This window comes from Ursus maritimus, unplaced genomic scaffold (assembly GCF_017311325.1).
Source record: "Ursus maritimus isolate PB19 unplaced genomic scaffold, ASM1731132v1 scaffold_14, whole genome shotgun sequence".
Taxonomy (NCBI): domain Eukaryota; kingdom Metazoa; phylum Chordata; class Mammalia; order Carnivora; family Ursidae; genus Ursus; species Ursus maritimus.
In genome coordinates this window covers 62,286,667-62,302,910 of record NW_024423786.1, presented here as the reverse complement: position 1 = coordinate 62,302,910, position 16,244 = coordinate 62,286,667, and the positions used below count along the sequence as shown (strand labels likewise).

The 16,244-nt window shown below is 52.7% G+C and overlaps 1 protein-coding gene across 7 annotated transcripts in view; it reads left to right on the top strand.

Annotated features, from left to right (window-relative positions):
• GAS7 (growth arrest specific 7) overlaps positions 1-16,244 on the top strand; it is a 198,391-nt gene that overhangs the window by 96,019 nt on the left and 86,128 nt on the right. The window contains exon 1 of one of the 7 annotated variants that reach the window (XM_040630033.1): positions 7,611-7,794. The exons of the other annotated variants lie outside the window; for them this stretch is intronic. Coding sequence (XP_040485967.1) covers positions 7,792-7,794 — 3 coding nt within the window. The 5' untranslated portion in view covers positions 7,611-7,791. Of the gene's footprint in view, positions 1-7,610; positions 7,795-16,244 lie in introns of those variants that run through there. 7 annotated transcript variants of the gene reach the window in all.

Here is a 16,244-nt window from a genome sequence, read left to right as displayed (position 1 = left end):
TCGGTCACTGGGCTTCACCCCACTGGCTGGGTTTCTGAGCTGGGGGTCTACACCGAGCAAGAAACGCCTCACGGATGCGTTTCTATGGCGATTCCCCGGGGCCCTCACACTTACGTTGATCTCTCTCTCAGTGCCTGGAGAGTACGTGGGTGGTTTGTTCACCTGCGTGCTTCGAGAATGCTTTCTGTCTCTTTCATGTGAAATATTGCTACAGCTTGGCTGGATGTATATGTCTTGAATCTCCGATGTTCGGAACAAAAACTCATGTTTGCAGCTCAGTTTGGTCCACCCTTCAGCAAAGGCTTATTGAACTCCCACAGTGATGAACGAGACAATGACCATGCCCCATGAAGCTTTGACTTGGGTGGGAATATGCCTTCTTGCACTTTCTAGCACTTTCAGAGGGCTGATGCCAGCCCCTTGGCCAGTCCCTGCCTTATGGGGCTTTGATTCCCATGGGAAGTGCCCATAGTAGCAGCAGAAGAAAAGTCTGAGGAACCACGGATTTCCCAGGCAACCTTTCTCTTTGCCTCTTGGCGGGCATGATTTTTAAAATTCTCTGTTATGGGGCGCCTGGGTGGCACAGCGGTTAAGCGTCTGCCTTCGGCTCAGGGCGTGATCCTGACGTTCTGGGATCGAGCCCCACATCAGGCTCCTCCGCTATGAGCCTGCTTCTTCCTCTCCCACTCCCCCTGCTTGTGTTCCCTCTCTCGCTGGCTGTCTCTGTCTCTGTCGAATAAATAAATAAAATCTTTAAAAATAAAATAAAATTCTCTGTTATTTTTGCAGTTCATTATTGATTTTCGTCTATGTGGTCCGGTCTTTTCTAATGGAACACTTCCTAAACGTGCATTACTTTTTCATTTCCTTTTTTTTTTTTTTTTTTTTTAACCTTTGCAGTTTGGGGAGATCCTTTGAAGGCCTGCATTTTATTGATTTAACTTTTTAAAAATCTTCATTTACCCACAACCCCTAATGTGGATTTAAGTGAGCGATTTTGGTACAGTCCTGATCTCATCTGTTTTTGTTTTTGTGTCATCCTTCTTATTTTGGCCATCTTTTTCCGTAACAATTTTCTGTTCCTCTTTCAAAGAGGATTTCTTGCTTTCTTGCAGTTTCCTGACGTTGTCTTCTGAATTGCCTTCGGAGAGGTGCTCTTCCCTTGAGCCTTTAGGGTGGTGCTTTCTCACCCTTTCCCCGTGTTCCCGTGCTCCTCTCTTCCTTCTCCAGCAAGGTGGTGTCTGTGTAGACGTTGCATGTACCGTCGGACGCCATGTACATTGTGTATCGTTGGCCTTGGCACTGTGCATGCAGGGAAGGTTGAATCCCCTTCAGAGGTGCTTACCTGTAGGGTCGGTGGTGCGCACACCTCAAAGCCAGGGCTGTCACGTGGCCCTCACTGTGGGAAGTCCTCCGTTTCTCCCTGGACTGCCCTCTTAGGCCTCCCAGCGGTGACTCGGGCACACACTGGCGACCTCGCCCCTGCAGTTGTGGGTATGTGGTCAGTGGAGAATTCGAGCCTGGTTTTCTAGGTTTCAAAAAAGAACCTCCATAGACCGTGTCACGGCTGCTCTGTGGTCATTTTACACATAGCCTGGAACTGTTTCTTTAAGTGGGCCGAGGTTACCACTAAGGATATCGTAAGATCCTTGTAGACTGTGTTGTGATGACAGTTTTTAAGTCACGTTTATTTACGTGTGTAATAGGGAAGGTAACCAACCTCATCACCTCCGTATTCCGTAGCTGTTACTGCTTAGGGTCAGGCTAAATTCAAGCTCGTTATAAGACAGATAAAAAAAAATCCTGGGTAAATAATAGGGCAGCTTGAGGCATAGTGATGGCAGAGTTGAGACAGGGGAACATGAATGGCCGGAGTTTGGTGGGGGATGATGACCTGAGGTATCCCTTGGGTCCGGACCCAAGCCTGTTAGAGTGGGTGCCATTTCTGATGTGTCCACTTGATCTTGGGACTCTTTTGTGGAGTGGAACACATGGGAACCTCAGGAGGGGCCTCGGACCCACCCTCGCTGAGGGCAAGAAGCAAGCTGCCAGGCCCCTCATAGGAGCCATCCATGGGCCCAGTGGGCCCGGGCCACCCACTGCCTCCTCACAGCCCTGTCCTCTCTCTCCTCCCTCTTCTATAATGGCATCTGTCTCAATGTCTTACCTCCTGTCCCCGCATGTCCTCAGGCTCCCCAACTCCTCATATGCTTGGGACTAGATTTCCACACCCACCTCACTCGCCTGCTCCTCTTTCTAGAATTGGCAGGGGGAGCATCCCTCCATCATCAGTGAGCGTCTTCTTCCATCTCTCTCGTGGACACCACTACCTGTTCTTGTGACCCCGTCCTCATGTGCTTTCTGGAACTCATTCCCAGAACTCGCGTCCAATTCTTGCCCATCATGGAGCCAGCCCCCGAGTGGGAGGGTCAAGGCCGCATTGGAGGGGAGAAGCATGGAGACCTGGTTCTTGCCTTTGAGGGTCTCGGAGAGGGGCCCAGGGCGTGCTGTCTGTACTTATGGGGGGGGGCACGCGGGGGGGGGATTGGGCCCAAGGAGGGTCAGGGGGAAGTCATTCTGCTGCTAAGTGAGAGCACTTCTCGGGGCTCAGCTCTCCATTCTTGCTTCATAAACTGAGTCCGCATGCGCGATACCCCAGTCCCATGTGTCAAGGGCCACACACAGCCCAGCTGCACCCTGATCAAGCACTCGGAGCTTGAGTATGGAGGCCTTTGTAAATGCTACTGTATATCCCCAATCTGGCTTCTACCATCGCCGGATCTCCCTGAGTTCTGGGTCCAGCTTCTCTTGTCCCCTTCAGGGTAGCCTTTTACTTCCTCCCACTCCCCCCGCATCTGCTCAGTCACTGAGGCCTATTCTTCTTCTCACTTACTGCCCCTCCATTCCGGTCAAGCCCTTCCTTTTCATCTGTGCTGTCAGGCCAAGGCTGTATCTTCTGAGAAGCCTTCTCCGACCGCCCCAGCCGAGCACGATCTCGTCCTTCTCTGGATTCTGAAAGCTCTTATTGTCTGCCGACTTTATCGCTTGGCCCTTACGACGGACTCCCTTGTGTAGTTATTTCTGCTTTTCCCCTTGTGTCTGTCTGTGCCTTATCTTCCAACTTGTAGAAGCCAAGTCCCTCTTGTATTACACTTGCCCGCGTCTTCCACAGCATTTGGGAAGAGGTTGCTGGTAACCACCAGTTGCTTGATTGATCTATAGCCAAGGGGCTGCCTATGACGGGGTTGGGAGTGTCTTCGAGACCCCCCCCCCCCCAAGATTGCATGGTCTGGTGAATAATTTTTCCCTTCACGACCTCATGAAGCCTTTAGAAAATGTGAGTCATCGCCCTACCCCGTCTTTCTTATTAATTATTGTGATAAGACAACACGACTCGTGGTACCGAGGACAAGGGTTTTCAGCTCACTTGAGACAACGAATAATAGCAACGGGGTTGGCTGCATCGGACTCCATGAAACTTGGGGAAAATGGAGCTCCGTGGAAGTGATTGTCGGTCTTCCCTTTTTTGGATCACGAGTTTCCCTCTGTCCCTCGTTTGTCCACGTGACCCCTGATGTAGGAACCTACCTATTTGCAGAGACCACAAGGAGAACAATTTGCGCTTTTCTGAAGCCAACTCAAATGATAGAAGATTATCTATAAAGCAAAACTCAAGGGACCTCTGGTTTGAGATGCTGGGATCACCCCAAACCATAAACCCCTGAGAATGTCTTTATGAGTTTTATACACCCCGAGATACTCGTGTTGGTGAATCCTAAAGGATAAAACATTTGTGGGCCTCTGGTTTGTTCTGCTTAGCTCAGGTCAGAGCAGATTAGCCTCCCGGTTCATAAAGATCCAGAAAGATCTCTCGCCATTGGCTGGAGGCCGTCCTGGGAACCGTGATGACAATCTCTGTGTGTTGCCTATAGGGGTGCGTTATTGTCTGTGCTTGTATCTATTCATGCGTGTGATGCAGTGTCAAAGCTGAATAGCCTTAAAACTGTCCCCTCTTTGCTGTTATAAAACCAAAAAGTTATGGTCTGTGAGAGCTTCCATGGGTATTTTAATTCCACGAAACCCGAAGGACCCAAGGCGAAGGACTTGGCTGTCTGGGTGTGGATGCAATTTTGCTTTTACCTTCTTGTGGGTGGGAGCCCTTTTCCAGGAGCAGAGACAAACCATACTTCTGTCCGGGCCTTCCGCTGGCAGGGCTGCCCTCCAAGGTCACGGTGTGGTGACCACCAGGTCCCCCTTCCCACACCAAGGGAGGAAGAGGACAGTAACTCAGCCCTTGGAGGACTCCTCACCTCTCACTTTATAAATGTAGATTTAAGCCTCGAATTTCTCTTGTGTTTAGGAAGAGAGAAAGGAGGCGATGGATCCCATAACTGGTTTTCTCCCCTACATTTTTCTTTTTATACCCTGGTGTCGGGATGATTTCTCCAAAGCACAACATTGGTGGTGTTTCCTCCCGTGCTACAAACCCGTCAGTGTTTTCCGGCTTATAGATAGGAGTCTGATTTCTTAGCCTTGGTGCTCTCGTGGTCTCTCACAACTGGACTCCATCTGTAACTACTCCTTCTGTCACCTTCTATGCCCTTGAATCCTGATGGAAGTGACCCTCACGTCTGCCCACACTGCTTCCCCTCCGGGCCTTTGCTCCTGTGGCCACGTGGCCTGGAGTATCATTCCCTTAGTTCATTCCTCCTACCCATCCATCCTGACCCATCCCGAGAGCCTCTGTTTACTCCTCTGTTAAATGGGGACGATACTAGAAACCTCCTCGTTGGCGTGTTGGACGAATTACAGGACCCAAGGCACAGAGTGAGAGCTCTCTCGTTGTCACCCCTGCAGCGGATCGGAGCCTGACAAGCAGAGCGGGGAAGTAGAGCCCGTCGAGCAGCCCACCCCAGGCTTTGAGAAGGAAGAGATGAGCTCTGCCTCTAGGGGCGGAAAGAAAAGACCAGAAAGGAGGAAGTCCATGTGTCCAGGGGGAGGCATGTTGCCACTGGCCCTCTAAGTGTGCCCCCCCAGCAGACAAGCCTATGGTTGACATTAGGATGCTGGCTTTGCTGCCTCAGTTTCCCCAAGACTGAACACTGAAGCTGACAGATGCCCCGGCCTTGTCTTCTCATCAGCTTCACCAGCAGCCTGGGAAGGCTTCTCTCTGGGTGCATACTTTGCCTCTCCGGAGGTTGTGTCCCCAGGTATCTCATGATGTGGCTTATGTCACACTGGCCGGGGGCCCTTGATCTAAACTCTCTCTGTGGGTCCCGGACGTGTGTGTGTGTGTGTGTGTGTGTGTGTGTGTTAAAACAGACATGACATAAAATCTACCCTTTTAACCATTTTTTTTAAAGATTTTATTTTATTTATTTGACAGAGAGAGACAGCCAGCGAGAGAGGGAACACAAGCAGGGGGAGTGGGAGAGGAAGAAGCAGGCTCCCAGCGGAGGAGCCTGATGCGGGGCTCGATCCCAGGACCCGGGGATCACGCCCTGAGCCGAAGGCAGACGCTTAACCGCTGTGCCACCCAGGCGCCCCAACCCTTTTAATCATTTTTAAGCATAGAGTTCTGTGGCATCAAGCGCCTTCACAATGTCATGCACCCGTCACCATCCGCCTCCAGACTCTGTCATCTTGCTAACGGACACTCTCTCTCCATTAAACACTAACGCCCCATCCCCAGCCCCTTGCCCCTCTCTCTCGTCTCCCCCTGGCCCTTGGCAATCACCATTCTATTTTTTTGGTTTCTATGAATTTATTCTATTCTAAGCCCCTCCTAGAGTTGGATCCCACAGTATCTGCCTATTCGTGACTGGGCTCTCCTGCTTCACCTAATGTCTCTAGGCTCACCTGCACCGGAGCCTGGGTCGGGATTTCCTTTCTACGGTTGAACACCATGCCACTGTGTAGATACACGCCACGTTTTGTTTATCCGTTCATCCATGAGCAGACACACTTGGGTTGTGTCCATTCTCTTGGGTGAATACGTGGAAGTGGAATTGCTGGAGCCAATGGTAATTCTGTGTGTCCCTTTTTCAGGAGCCGCCATATTGTTTTCCATGGTGTCTGCTCCATTTTACATTCCCACCAGCAAGGTTCCACTTTGCCCACCTCCTCGCCTGGGCCTCCTCTTCTCTGACCTTTCTGGTTTTATTCATTTGTTTGTTGGTAGTGGCTCTCCTCGTGGGTGCGAGGCGATTCCTCATTTGGGTTTTCATGTGCATTTCCCTAGTGAGGAGTAATACTGAGCACCTTTCCGTATGCCCATTGGCCATTTGTATGCCTTCTTGGGAAAACTGCCCTTTGCCCATGTTTTTGTGTGTGACCGGGGAAACTTCAGCTCCTACTCTTTCAGCCACTGTTGATCGTAACAAAAACAACTGGCTTTATTGGATACTTTGGTCCACTTTGCTCTGTGCTCAGTGTTTATGTGGATTTCCCCCCTTAATCCTCCCAACAACCTTTTGAGACAGGCACTGCCAGTCATCTCCTTTTTACAGTCAAAGAAATCCGAAGCTTCGAGGCCCTACCCGAGGTATCACAGCTGGTAGGTAGTGACTACAAGAGCTCAAGAGTCCTCAGACTCTGTCCCTAGGTGATCGTTCTGATTTCCTAGCCCCGACCCGAGGAGCTGGCACGGAACCCTCTTCATAAATACACAGTTCCCCCATACATTTGAGAGAATGCTATTTATAGGAAACCATCCAGACCTCACAACTTCGCGATCCCTCGGGAAAACCATATTTACTTCGATAGCAAGGCTCATTTCCTGAAATCACAAAGGTTTACATTGAAAGCATAGAAATGTGTGGATTTGAAGTGCTACCCTTCAGCTGCTCGAAAAGCTGTCTGAGTGGAGTGATTTGATATATTCACGCAGGATCCAAGTCTCTTGCTTGAACTCATTCAGTTGGTGACGCCATATTGAGCTCAGGGTCCAGTCCTTCCTCCACTTGCAGCCAACAGCTTTGTGACCCTAAAGCTCTTTTCCTCTGAGACGCATGTCATCGCCCCTCTGGTCACCCACTGTGTCCAGGTTTGGAGATGGCGAGGGAAAAAGAGCAAAGGCGGGAGACCCTCGTCTTGCCCCTCTGGGGGCACCAGCTTTTCAGCCCGGATGGGTCTAACACAGAGTTTCTTTGGGGGAGCATTCCTCATTCTTCGTAGGTTGGTTTTTATCTGGCCTTGGGTTCACACAGCTGGGGCTGGGGCCGAGGCCAGAGCCATGACTTAGGGTTGGGAAGAAGTTGGCGGAACATTCCCCAGCAGGGCTTGGGCAGGCCCAGGGAGTCCCGCCTAAAATATAGTGGACAAAGGAGCTCTTGTCCCCAGGCCTGGGGGTGGGAGGCATCTGGTCAGTGACACAAGCTTGGCCATTGTATGTCGTGACCTCGGCCAACTTTTTTTTAGCTGAGAAAGGGGAAAAAGAGAGAGAGTGAAAAAAAATTAAAGAAAAAAAAGCCTCCAGAAACTTCGCAACTGGAAAGTCCAGAATGCGTCGTTGATTTCCTCACAGGACCTGGAGCAGATTTGGAAGGAACTGTGCAATGTAGCCTGTTCTTTGTGAAAGAACGGCAGCGCTGAAAGCCACAGGAACGCCCTCTGGGGTGTCCCCGGCACTGACCCTTGGCACGGTGGCTTGCATCAGCCCCATTTCCCGCAGAGGGTGCCATGGAGAGGAAGCTGGCAGGGGCCTGGCCCTGGGTCTGGGGACTCCACGCGGGACTCAGGACTCTGCTCTGAGTTAGCAGCCCTGCAGGGAAGAAGATTAGCTCTTCTCTGATGGTAAGAATCGATCCGAAAGGCTCAGCTTTTTCTGCGTGTTTCTGAACTAACTTGGGTATTTTCGGACCTCTGAGAAGGGGAGCTTAGAAGCCCTCAGGGGGCCCAGTGCTCCTGTAAGGCATGAGCTGGGAGAAGAAGACTTGTGTGAGATCGGGAAGGGGGAGGAACAAGATGTGATGTCAAAAGCAGTTGTTGGTGGAGGGAGAGGGAGGCAGCTGCCCAGTTACCTGGGCCGTGGTTCCGTGGAGATGTGTGACCATGTGGTGGCGTGGCTTGTGGGGACTGACGGCCGCATCTCACCTCCCTCACTTCTCCCAGATCTGAAGCTTGGCTTCTACTGGTCTGCCCACCTGCTGTCTACACGGCCTGGTTCCAGCTGGGACTGTCTGAAGGGAAAGCTTGTTGGGGGTACCCCCTGGGTAGTCGAGTTGTCTGCCCAGAGAGCCTGGTGTCTATATTGTGGTTCTGGGCTGTGCTGGGTGCTTCTGTCTGGTTTGGTGGTGGCAGGGGTGGGCCATGATAACGGGCATGCATGGATGCTGTCCTGAGACTTAAGAATGGCATAGCCTTATTTTGCCCATCTTCCTGCCTCTGGAAGTTAGACACCCCCCTTTCTTGGAAAGAGGGACCTCCCATCAGCCAAGACTCTGGTGACCACTCTCTGAAGGCTCTGGACAGCCTAGGGGGGTCCGATTCGAATGGGAAGCCTCATCTGTGTCTGCAACCAGCCTTCTTCCAGAATGTTGTCTCCTGCCCACTGGGTCAGACAGCACCTCTCATTTTGGTGTGGCTTCTGATGAAGGCCTGAAACTATGCCAGGAAGAGGGAGACAGTGCTCGTCATGCGGGGGCACCTGGAAAGTTCACAGCAGAGCTTCTCGGAGATTAAAGCGCGTCTGAATCGCTCAGGGACCTTTAACATACAGAGCCTGGTGCTCGGGGGGAGCCTGGGACTCTGCATTCGTAGCTAGTTCCCAGAGGACAGCCCTGAGGCTGGTACAGGGTCCACGCTTGGGGAAGGACGGTCTGTAAAGAAACCAGACCCATCAGTCATGTTCTGATGGGAGTACTGGGAGCACTGGTGGGTTCTCATGGGTCTGGCCTTGGCTGTGGGCCGTGGCAGGGAAGTTCACGGAGAAGAAGGCATCAGCCAAGAAGATGTACCCAGAGGGGCGTTCAGGGAGCGGGGTGAGAGCCCAGGGAAGCCTCTTGGCAGAGACGGGGGCATGCTGCGCCCGAGCTGACGTGGTGGGTATGTTCAGGTCCTGGCGTGGTGCGTGGTGAACAGCTTGTCTGCTGGTAGCCTCAGAACAGGCCTGTGTCGCGGGGGGCGCCTGGGTGGCTCAGTCGGTTAAGGTCATGATCTCAGGGTCCTGGGATCGAGCCCCGCGTCAGGCTCCCTGCTCAGTGGGGAGTCTCCTTTCTCCCTCTGCACCTCCCCCTGCTTGTGCTCTCTCTCTCTCTCTCTCAAATAAATAAATAAAATCCTCAAACAAACAACTAAAAAGAACAAGCCTGTGTGGGGTATGGGGCGAGTTCCAGCTTCAGACACAGGGGAGCCCAGGATGCCGGGGCAGGAATCTGGTCGCTGGGCAGATAGAGCTCAGCCTTGAGTGTGGCTCTCGGAATGACAGGCAAGGGGCTGACATAGGTCCATCAGACCAGAAGAACTCCCCGGAACTCGCCGCGGTGAGACGAAGAGCCACAGTCTGAGGGTCTGAGGCAGAATCCCAGTGTTCGGGGCCCAGTCTGCTGCCGTGAACCCGTGTCTACCCTTGCACGAGACTTTCCCCTCTTACAAAACAGCACGTCCTTACAAAGCAGGTGTACTAAGACCGACATCAGAATCCTTGCGTCTTAGAAAAGAGAGAAAGAGAAACCAAAGGAAGCCCTAGGAGACCATCTGGTCCAACTTCTGTATTTTCGAGATAAGGAAATCGAGGCCTCCCCGCAGAGGTGAAGTGTTTGCTCAAGATCTCACAGCAAGACAGCAGCAGCCCCCGCCGGGCACACCGGCCTCCCCGCTCACATCCCGTGTGTTCTCTGCATGGGGCCCCCAGAGCAGTGGTGGGTCCCCGCTCTCAGCAGTGGTGTCCCCGGCTGTCACCGTCTGTCTGGTTTTTCTGTGCACCAGACGTGGATCTTCAAACACGTCCGCTGCCCTGGGTTGGTTGGAACTGTACCCCTTGCTGACTGTGCAAGCAGTTCCAGCCTCGATTAGCCTTAATCTCCCTCCAGTGCCCGGAGCTCAGAAGCAATTAGGACGCCCTGGGAACCAGCTCTCAGAGCCCGGAGTCTTTGATGGGAGTCACTGGGAGCTCGGGCCGCCAGCACAGGCACTGAGATGAGACTCCTCGGTGAGAACCCTGGCTGCCCCTGGGTTTTAGTGCCCGTGGACCCGCTTCTAGCGGTCACCAAGCTGGGCCAGCCGGATGGCAGCCACAGGCGGGCCTTAGACGCCCACCTTTGTGCCCTAATGAGCCCCAGTCCTCCATTCTTTAGAGGGGTGCTGACTCCCTGAGGACACCAGCTTGGGCCCCCGAGCATCTGTGGGCCGCAGCCGCGTCACCTGCCCTTGGAGCCCCTTTCTGGCAGGCAGGCTGCTTGGCGGAAAGTTCCAAGCACGTGACCACCTAAGCTAGTGACTTTCAGTTCCGTTCCTCTCCTCTGAACTTGGAGTCTGTTCTGAATGGAACAGAATGCTTGGTAAATTGGGGGGGGGGGGTTCTTCAGGGGCTTGAGAAGGTGCTAGAAACCCTGGCGTGAGGCATTCTGGGATTTTGTACCTTCATACGAAAGGGGGCTTCATTAGGATTCTCCCCACTCCCTCCACCCCCCTGCCCCCAACCCCCAACACCAAGTGTTGGCAAAATTGTCTTGTTCCCCAGCTCGCTCCTCTGCAAAGGGAATTTTGACCAGGAGTCATGTGGAGGGGTCTCACCCTACCGGGAGCTGCCTAGGGAGCACGTGCTGGTGAATAATACTCTACTTGTCTTTCCAAAAGCATCTCCTAGGGCAGGGTAATCGATTTCATTACCGAAATACACTAGTGTAGAAAATCGGGGTGCAGTTTTTTTTTAAGATTTAAAAAAATTCTTATTTTATTTATTTATCAGAGAGAGAGAGAGTGAGCGAGCCCAAGCAGGGGGAGTGGGAGAGGGAGAAGCAGGCTTCCCGCTGAGCCGGGAGGCTGATGCGGGACTTGAACCCAGGACCCTGGGATCATGACCTGAGCCGAAGGCAGATGCTTCACCGACTGAGCCACCCAGGCGCTCCTCCCACCTCCTTCTTCTGACAGATAGGGGCATTGGAGCCCTAACGAGGCCGGGACAGTGACTCGTGGCAAAGGGGAAGAGAAGTCCATGTTCAGCCTCCCCGTACGGGTTTGCGGTAAAGCTCACAGCTTAGTGAACCCTGGTTTGGGCATGCATTTTAATGACTTTCAAGTTTCATAAATCGCTTTGCTTCATGGGTGTCTCAGCATATCCTTCCCATCAGTTCCAAGTTGGGTTTGGCTGAGGAAATTTTCACTCTCTGGACCGAAAAGGTTTGGGGGACACGTATGGGGGGAGGAAGGTAGCGTGACATGAACATTCATGTTCTTGCTCGGAGGGCTCTGTCCTCTCGAGTTTATGGGGCAGCTGCTTTTTCAAGTCTGTGCTGGTCACGTCAGTGCCTTGAAATGTCCCTTGTGGTGGTTTTGGGTCCTGTTACGTAACACGTTCCTCAGGTCGTAGAACCCCGGTGTTGGAGGGCTGGCAGCCCCTGGTTCTACAGACGAAGAGACAGAGGCCCAGGGAGGCCCAGGGAACTGCGTAAGTTACAGCTTGCTGTCGGGGAACACGGTCTCCTTACGCCTGGGCTTGTGTGCTTTCTGCCGATGCTTCTGGGGTCCCGAGGTTGGAGGCAGGATATCAGAATGGCCCACGCTATTTTTATCTGCCGGAGACGGGGTAGGAAGAAAGCAGCCAACATTCCTCGAAGTTTAGAGTTTGAATAAAATGTCTCAGTAAATCATGCGCTGGTGAACAGACTCATTCAGGTTTTCCTGCTCAGAAGCCAAAAGCCCCAACAGGAGGCTGGGGGCTCACCGCCTCGCCCTTTATAACTTTGAAACATCAGGGCCAGACAGAGCTCAGAAATGGGACCAAAGTTACGGGCTTTCTTTGGGGCTCCCCAAGCCCCCCTAGGCTCTAAGATGGGGTGGCAGGTGCAACTTCCCATCTTATTCCTAGAGCTGTTCTCCGTGTTTCTGGAGCGCCTGTGGGAACCGCCTTCCCGCACAGGAGCCTGAACGTGGCCATGAGGCCATCGGGCACCTGTTCTAAACCTCGGGACGGAGCAGGACTGACACGTCATGGTGTTCGGTCAAAGCGGAGATTCTCCCAAGAGATGCCAGAGGGTGGGCATGTCCCAGTTCCCTGTCTTGTTGTACGGGGTTGCTGGACAGATACCAGCAGCAGAAGCACGAGCCATCTTGGATAGGGGATGTCTGCTGCCATCCAGATTTCCGCATTTTGTGCCCTGTCTCCTTTGGAACCCTATTCGTCGGCCCCTCTGTCTTCTCTCTGGACGGCAGGTGCACCGGTCTTTCTCCGGTGTCCGTGAAATAAGGGCTCTCACAGGAATGTCACTTCCTACTGGAAGGATTCCTGCCTGCCCTCTGCTGCTTGACCTGTAGACACTTCAGGGCTGTGAATGGCTTCTGACACGGTGGGGGTGATGGGGGGGGGTCCAACTCATCCTTGCTCTTGCAAGGATGTTTGTTCGCAAAATTGTTTGTCGGCCCTCGCCCCACTGGAGACCCCGTGTTTTCCAGCCTAGCAAAGCTTCCCTGTGAGGGTTGACTTCCTGTACCCTCGAGGGGACTACACTGTAATTGTGTTCATCAAAATTCCTGGTTAACCAGATCACTCCATTCCTTTTCCGGATCAGAAAAGAGAGTTTATTGTTCTCTGTCCTCTCCCCGCCCCGTCCTGAAAAACAGGCCCCGTGAGTTGATTGGCCCCCACGAGGCACTGGGGGCTTACAGATGGCTCTGCAGAGAGGCCGGAACCCTCGCCGAGTCCTTTAGGAGCTAGACATGTGTGGGGTGCGTGCATGGATTGGCACGGCTGGCAGCTCTATGGGTGCTGGGGGAAGGCTCCCCCGGCATTGGTGCCCGCCTCTCGGAGTGGTGCCAGTGACTGCCAGGTGTAAAGCCTCCTCTAGCAGTTTCGTGGATGGAGGTCAGTGATGGGTGGGATGGGGTAGGTAGCTGATGCCGGCAAGCATGAGTGTGGCAGGCGTTCCACGGGGGCTGGAGCTGGGGACCTTGAGTGAGTCACCCTTTGGACACTTGTCACTACGATCCACGAGGACGTGTCATGGGGGCCGAGGTCTGGCATGAGTGAGTGATGGATGCCAGTCACTGGCATGTGGGTTATTGTTGCAAGCATGACCCCTTCCAGCCATTCACCCTGAGCGGGAGGCCCGAGGACACGTGGGTTGTGTTGGGTTTGCAAGAGTCCTGGGGACGTTTGCACTGAAGTGATCAAAGCCCGCTTTGGAAAGTTCCTTTAAGGGACTCACAGAAGCCATGCCACAGGTGATTTTGACTAAGAGTGGTTTGAATATGCACGGGAAGAGTTCTGGCAAAACCTCCAAGAGTCGGTCCCATTCACCGAGAAATCTTGCACTTGGAGGAGCGGAAGAAGAAAGGCACCCTTCCTGGCTCTCTTTGGCTTCTTGTTGGTAAAAGCTGGAGGTGAGCCTTACGTGCTTGACCCCCTCTTCATGCAGGGGTCCAACCAGAGTGGCCCAAGGTGATGCAGAGAGGTCAGGTCAGGACTCCCTGTGGAAGCCGATTGCCCATGGGGCCAACAAAAGGAGGTCAGACTCACAGCACCCGAATCCAAGAAAGGTCTGCGGTCCCCAAGGACCCTTCCCTTCTGTCACGGTCCCGCTGGCTTTCCCCAGGAAGGCGATGAGAGCAGATCTTCGATGCCGGAGCTTGGGAGCAAATTGGCGAGGCCATTGGGACCAAGAGGAAGAAGGGAAGGCCTCTTGTTGGGGTAGGAAGAGAGGCGTTCTGATTTCATTTCCCTAGGTGCCCTCGTTTTACTTTGTCTTACCCTCTTGATCTTTTCTAGTAGTTTCTGGAATTTGTGATCCAAGCTTTTGCCTTGGTTTATACCGTATATGGAGAATAGCGACGGGTACGCAGAGCCCTGTAATTAGATTGACGATGATGGTTTGCACATTCTTAAAGCTGCTTTCGGTGGTCAGCCCGGGACCTTTTTACCTTAATTCTTCACCTTTGTCGTCATCTCTCCGGCAGCTGTGGGGCGTCTTCTAAGCACTTCTGAGGAGGACACACAAGTCCCCAGTCCCATTGTCTGCGGACCTATATTCCCTGAACCACTGTCCGTGGAGAAACATCTTTCTTTCCCCCTCCTCTCCTCTCCCCTCCCCTTTCCTTCTTTCTTTTTCTTTCTCTCTTTTCTCTCCTTTCTTTCTTTCTTTCTTTCTTTTTTTCTTTCTTTCTTTCATTTTATCCATTTATTTGAGAGAGAGAGCATGAGCAGGGGGAGGGGCAGAAGGAGAGGGAGAAGCAGACTCCCGCCGAGCAGGGAGCCCCATGCAGGACTTGATCTCAGGACCCCCTGGGACCACCACCCGAGCCAAAGGCAGACACTTAGCTGACGGACCTACCTAGGTGCCCCAAGGAACGTAGTTCCATGGAAGACCGCTCGGCCACATAGCAGGGTCTCCGCATTTCCCACGTGGCAATCCAGATGTATCTTTTGAAATGAAGTTACAGAGAAACCAGAAACCAGCTTTATTTATTTATTTATTTTTTACTAGTTTACTGGGGACGCCCTTCTCCTATGCAAACCATTATGGGACTTTCTCCTTATCTTTGCCGTGTAAATACATCGTTCACGGTGTGCCTGCCACGGGCTTATAAAATCCATTCTCCGTGCAGCAGTGTGAGACCTGCCACGCTGCATGTACGTGTCTTCTTTTAGCTGAGGAAAGGTTTTTTCCCCTCCTGTCAACCATGGTTTATTGTTTCTTTTCTCTTCTTCGGGCGGACCTAGCATCTGTATCTTGCCTTGTTCTTCTGGTCCTCTGTTCTTTTTTTTTTTTTTTTTTTGGTGCATTTCCTTTGCATTCCAGGAAAAATTCGTACTTTGGCTTTCTACATAACTAATGCTTTCCTTTTTTCCCCCTCTTTGCAAGACAAATTCCACATTCTGTTGCAACCTACGTGGATGTTCCTTTGTGGCGACCTCGTAAATTTCCCTACAATTTTGTTAATTTCCTGTCCCCTTTTTATAGCATTCGTTTCCTTTTTCCAGTCCGCTTGCCTTGTTTGCGTTAGTTTGTCCGATCCTCATGATTTTTTTGCTCTTGTATCGTGGATGCTCTCTATCTTCCTGCTTTCTATCGAGGTTGCTAAACACTTTCCTGGAATTTTCCGTCTGGATACCATATGAGGTCATGGTTAGAAGTTTGTGTCTCCCCGGAGGCTTCTGGATACTGTTCCTCGATTTATTTTCTGCAGTGAAAGAAACTATGTTATCTTGTCTTCCCCCACCTCCCTGTATTCAACTTGAATAGGCCATTCATCGGGATCCATTAAGAGCTGGGATTTGTTACAGGTGGGGCACGTGGCGCTTGGACTGTCATTCTGCCCACTTGTTTGGTGAAAGCCTCAGGTCTGTTTGGAGCCAGTTTCTACTACGATTCCAAGTTTCCATTGGTCCCTCCATCCCTCCAGCCAGTGTTCTGGGCGCTGTGCCGGGACTAATGCTAGGGACAGCATGGACCTGGCCACGTCTTCCCGAACCTTACAGCCTGTTTCTCTGTTGTGTGGTCTCCCCTTCTCCTCCTCCCACTGGCCAGGTCTCCAAATCTCTCCCCCTTAGAAGAACATAACAACGTTGCATGGGTCCATCCTCTCCCCGCCAGCCTAGGAAACTACTCGTGAGGACTTCACTTCCCAGGATGCACTGAGCCCTCGCCGGGGACCCTTACTTCCTCCCCAGCTCTCCTCTGTGAGTCGCTCTCACACTGGATAGAAAGGCTTCCCGAGCTGGAGAGAACGGTACTTTCTCCCCAGTGAGACAGAGCACAGGCGCCCCATACCCTTAGAGGCGCAGATCCTGAAGCAGGCGGCATCACCGTGTGAGCTGGGGCCCTGCCTCCTGCTTTGTGTCTTAACCCATGGCCAGGGGAGATGACCTTTCTTTCGGTGGCCATCCCCAGCTTTGCGTCAGGGTCTCTCCACCCCGAACAGGTGTCTGGCAGCAAGATGTGGAGCGGACGTGACTCTCCAGTCCCCGGCCCAGCTGGGGCTTGGTCGTCTTGGTGGCTCGCTTGCAGCCCCTGTCACTACTGCTCATTGGCTGAACCCCCCACTTGAGGGACAGTGAGGCCAGCCCTGGCCCCTGGGTCCTGGACTGC